Source organism: Leptonotus elevatus, chromosome 2 (assembly GCF_054856555.1).
Source record: "Leptonotus elevatus isolate MCC_2025b chromosome 2, RoL_Lele_1.0, whole genome shotgun sequence".
Lineage (NCBI taxonomy): Eukaryota > Metazoa > Chordata > Actinopteri > Syngnathiformes > Syngnathidae > Leptonotus > Leptonotus elevatus.
In genome coordinates, this window is record NC_141240.1 from 16592778 (window position 1) to 16600842 (window position 8065).

The following is an 8065-nucleotide window of genomic DNA, read 5'->3' on the forward strand; positions in this document are numbered from 1 at the left end:
ATATGCAGCAATGAAATGTATCATCGGCCTTTGAGTTTTATAATTTTTTGCAGTAACTTCCTTCATGTCTGTTTGCCTGACTTCACGTTCCTGTTCCCAGATGTATTTTCTATTAAACATTTATAAAGAATTGATTCAATTATGCGTGTAATTAAATGGCTCATAACTTATTTATGTTTTGGAGGGGGGGGGTATTTCCTTGTCTGCCTGACTTCCTGTTCCTGGTCCCAGATATTTTCCTAAATACAATTTAGTGGTTTAATTGGGGAATGGAAATAAATAAACAAACAAGTCTCATAATCCTTATAATGTTCTTTTTGGAGTAATTTCCTGAGCATATGTCAGTTAATAAATTGTGTTACTGTCAGCTCTATGTCCGGGGGCATAGCACTGTCAATCTGATTCAAATAACATAGACTGACTTGTAACCATTTTTAAGTTGCTCTTTCTTTGTGGCAGTTGTGATTGATGCCTATGAATTAAAAAATATCCATCTATCCATAACACTTACTATATACAGTTCATGAGGCTCATGAGAATCGAACCCCGCACATCAGAACTATTTTAGGGCAAGATGTGCTCCCCACTAGGGCACCGTGCTGTGAAACCGTGACCACAAATAATTCACCTCACATTCATCCTTCATTCAACTTTGCACTTTCATTTCATTTGCTGCACCTCACGTCACTCACAAGGCCTGGCTCCGCTTTTGTAGTCCAAACTCACTAACAGTCATAGATACTACAGTAGAACATGAGAATGGCAACCCCAAGTGAACAAATATAATGCCTGCGCATCACATGCACATTATTGTGTTTAGCAATACAAAACCTTTTTATATTTCTTTATTCATTTATTATCGGATTCCTCGATTAATCAAGGGGATAGTGGGTAGAAAACTGGATTGTAAAAATATTCGACAGCTGTATACCTAGTTACATATTTGATTGATTACCGCTACATGTTTTACTGCGATTAAATAAATGTTACACTTGTGCGACCATTATAATGTTTAAAATAGAGACGCGCACAGCATATCTGTCTATCCTCTTTTCTGTTTAAAATGTAAACAACCCTCCGTGAAATATGCAGATTACCCATAATGCATTCGACATCTTCAGCATCCTTAAGCGTGGGACTCTTGTTGACATCGTGTAGGTGTGTGCGTGCGTGCGTGCGTGCGTGCGTTCGCGTCGACCTGTCAGCATGATTAATGATTGTTGTTTTTGTTGGCTCTACATCATGACGCCTTGTCAGGGTCCCCATCCTGCCTTACGACGTAAAGAACCACCAGCAGGCAGATAACATTGTCTGCAGTGCCACTGAGCTTTCCTCCGTAAATAGCGCTGTTATTAGTAAAATTCTAAAACCTAATTTGATGTGTGACCCTGGGAAGAAATTTTTATCATGAATGTCTGCTTAAAAGTGGGAGTAAATGAAAAGATTAATGGTGTGTGTCTGGGATAGTTTGCATTACAGGGTGTAACTGTGATTGCTGGATATAAGGAGGCTGTTCTTTTCAGGTTTCCACTCTCACCTAAATTCAGCCAGCAGCGTTAAAAGAGGCATATTATGAATTTCTGGGTGAAAATTTCACCACTGGAAAAATAAATCTGACACTTGTGACGCTCATCTTGAAATGACTGTTTTGAGGGTGTGGTTCTGTCTCATGCAATGGAGTCGCTGTTCACTGCCAATGGGTATTTGTTACAATGGTGACTGGGGTAGGGGGTGGATGGTGCTTGGTGGTTACGACTGAAATCGCAGCTCTGCTTACCTTTTGGCTTTGATACAATAGCCTTTCGGTGTAGATGAAAAAAAAATCAAAACTCCATGATGTCCCCTTTAAGATAGCTTGGGATGTAAATGATGTCCAACGTGATCTCCAAGTAGCAACAGCTGTTTTCTTCCAAGCTGACTGATGCTTGGATGATGCCATCCTCTCACTGGGCCCACTTCATTGCAAACACTTAGCATTTTTAAAGCAAAACAGATGTTGCATTTTGCTGGTAAACATGAACGAATGCAGCTGGACTGTCAGTACTGGTCCTTTGAGAAAATTTTCTGTGTGTGTGTACTTGTTTGTGTGCTAACAGCAGGAGTGCTGAAGAACGGAAGTGCTCCGTGGCGGTGCACTGACCTCACCTCAGGAACAGGCACTCTCTGTTCCCTTCCCTGCCTGTCCCACCCAGTGGACACACGCACACACACACACTCACACACATGAATTAACACGCATGTAATAACTGGAGTGGATGCCAGTAAATGATGCTGGCATCCTGATAGCACCCCATGTGACAGAATTTCAATGGAGGGTGGGACTTACATAAGCATGATATAACAAACAAACCAATGAATGAATACAGCCACAGTTTTTCAACAGGAAAACAGTTGTTTTAGGTGGACGACGTACCATTAAAACTCTTCAGCACTCTCTTTAACTTTCTGATGTGCTGTTGAATTGAATGTCCTACTGCTAAACTGCTCTGACTGTAAAATAATCCAAGATTCTTATCATACTGCACTTTTTCTCAAGGTATCATGTCTGTGACAATCGTGACCAAAAATAATCTTTGAATTGTATTATGTTTCATGTGGGTAATAATCAAATATAATTGAAGACACACACAATCAGTCATTACGATTTGATGGACACACGTGTGTCCTGTGTCGCCATCTGCGGCCTAATCTGAGGTCACGATATCCAGTCACCCTTTCGGTCATGCACCCTCCCACACAATGGCCACACTTGTCCCACTTTGGGGCTATTTTTAGAGGGAAAGAAACGAGGAAGAAGCGAGGAAGCTTCACCAATGGCCATCACTGTGTCGATGTGTTTGTTGATTCATGTGCATGCGTGCACCTTGCCTTCTGTGTGGCTCGCTTGTACATGTGCGCAGCCCCTTCTTCGCTCAACCCTGCTACGGCTGGCGAGGAAAGGGAGGAATTTCGGGTTGGACAGCATCTCTTTGACTTAAACATCTCTGCTTTGTCTCAATGCTAGAGGAACTGAAAAGTAAGGGAAAAAGAGCTTTTGTGCACGTAGCACATGTTGAGGGGTCGTGGTCTGTCCTGGCATATGAGGTGATGCAGGGACGGGAATTAGAATAATTTCCACGGACTCTTTCAAGAAATACTCAAAAGTGCTTCTCAGTTGGGTTTTGCCGTTGGGCATAAATTAGATGGTACATTATTCTTGAGTTTGATGTACTTTTTGAATGTTTTTTTTTAATGTAAACTAAGCCCAATAATAATAATACAAATAATAATAATAATAATAGATTAAAGGTAGATAAAAGGCAAAAGAGTTCCAGGCAAGAGAGTGTGAAAAGATGTTTGTAATTTAGCTATATATGAAATTGGTTTGCAATGTTTACATTGAGTGTAAATGCAGACTAGTCTCAGTTGTGGTATGCTTTGTAGCTTGCTGAAAAGGACATGTGTGCAATGCAGCTGCATTTTCGTGTCCATTACTACAAAGAGTCCGTAATGGCTGACAGACAGTGTCTGGCTTATTGAGGTTGTGCATTAACATTGTGGGTCAATAATTTTATTTGTCTCATTTTGGATGTGTTTTACCCGCCAGCAGCATCAATCTAACCAGAAACCTGAGTATTCTATCAGAGTGAGGAAGATGTTTTTTTTTTTTTTAACTATTCCAGTGGTGACAGTAATTACTATCCTGGGGACCGGCTTGTTTTTAAGTCCTGATCCGCTTACACTGTACCAGCTGTTTTCTGTTTCCTTCATTGTAAACCTTCCGCAAAGTTGTTAAAATGCTCAAATGTTTGGATCATTTAACGATAACTTTAAAACTACCTAATAGTAAGATGAATAACTGTAGATCAACTATTTTAATGGCATATTAGGGACGGGCAAAGTATGGCTCACTTAGCACACTGAGTTTTTTTTAAATTTTCAGCTCTTTTTCCTCATTAGATAATGGTTAATTGATTTATTTCAAATAATGATATATAATTTTTTTAATACACATTTATCTCCCCCCCATTTTATTGAATAGGTGGTTAAGTATTAAAATTAAATTAATTATAAACAAATAACATACAAATTAAAATGAATTATTATTATTATTATTATTATCATCATCATCATCATCATCATCATAAACAGTTTTAACTATGAATGACCCAGCCCATTTTTTCTTGAAAATAAAAAGTGGCGCTTGAGCTCAAACGTTTACCCCCTACTTTATATTATTTATGTTTTTACTGGACCACCTGAGCGGTGTCCTCACTATTCACTATATATAGTGTTCTATACAGTGTGGGGGGGTCACAATATTTTGAAGCGGTGTCCAGAGAGAAAAAAAATATATAATGGTGCACTCAAAATTATCCACAAAGCTCTTGGAAAAGAAGTGAACATCGATGGTCACTCAACAGGTCGATATAGGCCACAATGCATTGCGAGCAGGAAATCAATGCACTGGTGCGTAATGACAGGTATGAAAGTCAGGTGATGTGCGACGTGGAGCAATTAGTTAGCTGGCTGTCTGAATCTCCAAACAGAATGAGAGAACTATATACACTGTAGGCTACTAGTGCAGGACTATATGGTGAATGAGGGGTTAGGGGATAAGGGTGGACATTCGGGCTGTGTCCGAATGTCTGACATGCGCATCCGTCGCTAATGCTAAATTCTTAGATGCAAAAGCAGCAGTAGTTCTGGTGTCCTTCTGCTACATAAGTCCCTCCTGCTACCGATTAAATGCAGATCTAAATTAGTACGCAAACGTGAATTCGGAAGTAAATAGGAAGTAAATTACTAGTTATATTCCCTTTTAGTGGTTTTATCGTATGAATCGCTATGACAACTGTGGGATTGACATAGACATGACAAAAAACGGGACACCGAGAGAAGATGGACCTTTTTCACAAAAAATGAAAAATATGTCAGCTTCCGGTCCTAGCTGTTTCTTCTTTTATTCGAAAACGTTTGTAATTAATTTGACCTTTGCAAAGGTCTTTTATCTATCGCTTGTCGTGTCATACTAGTTCCATCTTGTTATTGGAACATATTTATGTTCTAAATTTTCGCTAACCCTAACCGCAACTCACTCATAAAAGCATACATGAGGCTCACCATAACTTTAAGTTAGCACATTGTTGCTGTTAGCGAAACCACATTGGTGAAATAAACATTTAAAATAAGTGCTTGGCAGAATTCCTCTGTTTGAGAGGCATCAAGAGCACAATATAAAGCCAACCACAGGCAGCCGTGGTCAGTTCTCCATATCTCATGTTGTAGTTAGCTTCCCGCCAACTGGCTAAATTCAATATGTTTTTGTTATCTATGTTAGATTTATTATTTAATAAATATAATTTAATGTTTACACACATGTTTATACATTATTGATTTTTTTTGTCATCAAAGGTGGAGTGAAGAGAACATGTGTAACCGCATCCCACATTCAAACTAAGCGAGTAGAAAATAATTCCATTTACTTGTTGCTCTGCCGTGGTCAAATGACATGTGAAGTGGTGCAATTTGAGAAAGATAAGGTATGTGATGTCATGATGAAATGTGGCAACAGATTGTGTTTCAGTTCTACTGTACTCTACGCAAATTAGCATGCGTTATTGATTTGAATGACGTAAATATCTTTTATATTAGAAATCCAAGTATGATCAGCAGATATTTAATAATTGGTGTGACTTTTCCAGACACAACATGTTACATAACTAATCTGATCCAACCAGTGTGCCTACCGCTCACTCTCCATCCACTTGTACTAAGATCCACTGAACACAGCTGGTAGTGGGCAATGCCAACAAGCAGGCAGCTGTCCAAACAATGACCAGCCTCGAGAGCTGAGTCGGAGCGCCAGGATCATGGAAAAAGTGCGCAAACAACTTAGTGTCTTTGTTACCAAGGAGTCACCTCAGAGGAAACAAAAACTCTCCTGTTCAGAAGCAGATGAGTTAAAAACACTCCGTCACTTCTGCATACTTTCCCTTGTTTTCAGAAAGACACCTCCTTTTCACAAATCCTTTGCTAACATGCATCTAAGCATCCAAACTACAGCCTGTAGCCATGAGAGTGCTCATGTCAGAGCCTTTGCTGTGTCACGTCAGGATCCATAAGACTGTGGTTAGCATGTCTGAGGTTAGTGGGGTTTGAACCTTGGATCTCAGCTTCCTGTGTGGTGTTAGCATGGTCTGCTTGTTCTTGAGTTACTCAGACTTTCACACATTCCAAAAAGATGCATGTTAAGTTCATTGAAGATGCTAAATTGTCCATAAGTGTTAATTTGAGCGTGATCGGTTGTTTGTCTATATGTACCTTGCGATTGACCAGTCGAGAATGTACCCCAGATCTCACCCCAAATCACCTGGAATAGGTTCCTGCTCATCTGCGATGATTATAAGGACAAGCGCTATTGAACATGCATTGATGTTAGCTACCTTTGCTTTTATCTGAACACACATGCACATGTATATGCGCACGCACACAAGCACACACACACACACACACACACCCCCCCCCCCCCCCACACACACACACACACACACATACTTGCCTCTGTGTATTATGAGGACATTTTTTCCAAACCGGTTTAATTGTGTATTACAGGGACACCCCTTTCTGCTAATGCCAGAGAGATGGGACTTGCACCCAAAATTTTTTTTTGGGGTTGTCCAGGAGAATTTCACTTCAAAACTTGAAAAAACTCAACACACGAAAAAAAGAAAAACCTGAAAAAATCCGTAATTGTGAGGACATAGATAATGACCTAAATAAGCCACGCCCATTGCAAAAATGGTAATTATGAGGACCAACTCACATTACAAGGACAAAGTTTACACAACACACAGCAACCATGTCACTGAAGTGATTTGAAAGTTCTGGCATTCTGACTTTACACAAACTAAAATGGCATTGATGTGTAATGACTTACCTGATATAAGGACACATTGTTGTACATAACAATACTGTGAAATGCAAAGTCATACCTGATCTGTCCTAAAATTGTAAGTTTTAACATGGTGCTCATGTTACAACTTACAATTTTAGGACAGACTGAAACTGGTATGTTAATAAAACTGCTTCTTATGTGAACAGGTTATCTAGGTCAAACACAGCTTTGTAATGGATAAGCTCGACATGAAACCAGATGCAAAAGAGTCAGTGAACATTGAACATTTTATTCTTTAAAACATGACTACCTCTCATCTTAAAGGAGGAGCAGTTTTCTCATAGCTCATTCCTGAAATACCTTCGGATTTCTGAATTTCTGAAACAGGTTCAATGTAGGAAGTGTCCGAAGTACTGTGAGAATCTGGAACATATTCCTCTGCTAACGAATCCTCACTTGAACTGGATACATCAGCAACCTAATTTTTTAAACGAAAACAATTATTACATACATACATACATACACATATTGTCGCTGTTCTGTGAAAAACACTTCCACCATAGGAGCTACCGGAGAGCAGCCCGCGACCTAAAAATGGAAACGTGTTTTTCACAGGACAGCAATGATATCCATATATACAGTAGATGCACACATACTTATGCATATATACAGTGGCTCTAAAATTAACCTGCCATATGCGGGTTAAAATTCATTTTGGCGGGTGGTCATAAATATTTACTAGCTTTACTTCGCTGTTACTTAGTGATGTTACACTCGAAGTAGAAGCTTGAGAAAAGTGTCGCGCGCTCGCGGCAGAAGTAGCTCCCGCCATTGATGGGCTAATGTGCTAAAGTTAATTTACCAAAGGTCTTCATCATCAAGCAGTTTTGCATTTTTTTTAAACGGGATATGTGCCAGATGCTGGAGCAAACTAGAAAAGCATTTAGAACCTAAAGTTTGTGCACATACTAAAGATTATTATAAATCTAGTCACATTTATTCGAAAGATGAGATGAAGCATTTAACAAGAGGGATAGTTAATATGCTTAATCTATGGCATTGCCCCTAAAACAGATATTGTGTGATACAGTCCTTCAGTTACAGTAGACTTTTCTATTTTACCGAGTCAGACAGTCGTTAAGATTGAGACAATTGCTCAACATTTAGCTGCTTGCAACTAAAGATAAA

General features: G+C 39.3%; 2 protein-coding genes across 7 annotated transcripts in view; one reads left to right on the plus strand and one right to left on the minus strand.

Moving 5' to 3' along the window:
• Positions 1–8065, plus strand: part of tns2a (tensin 2a) — a 62625-nt gene that overhangs the window by 9449 nt on the left and 45111 nt on the right. The gene's annotated exons all lie outside the window — the stretch shown is intronic.
• Positions 6604–8065, minus strand: part of LOC147178612 (uncharacterized) — an 11745-nt gene continuing 10283 nt past the window's right edge. Inside the window, exon 11 of the mRNA XM_086066910.1 lies at positions 6604–7355. Coding sequence (XP_085923036.1) covers positions 7191–7355 — 165 coding nt within the window. The 3' untranslated portion in view covers positions 6604–7190. The remainder of the gene's footprint in view (positions 7356–8065) is intronic.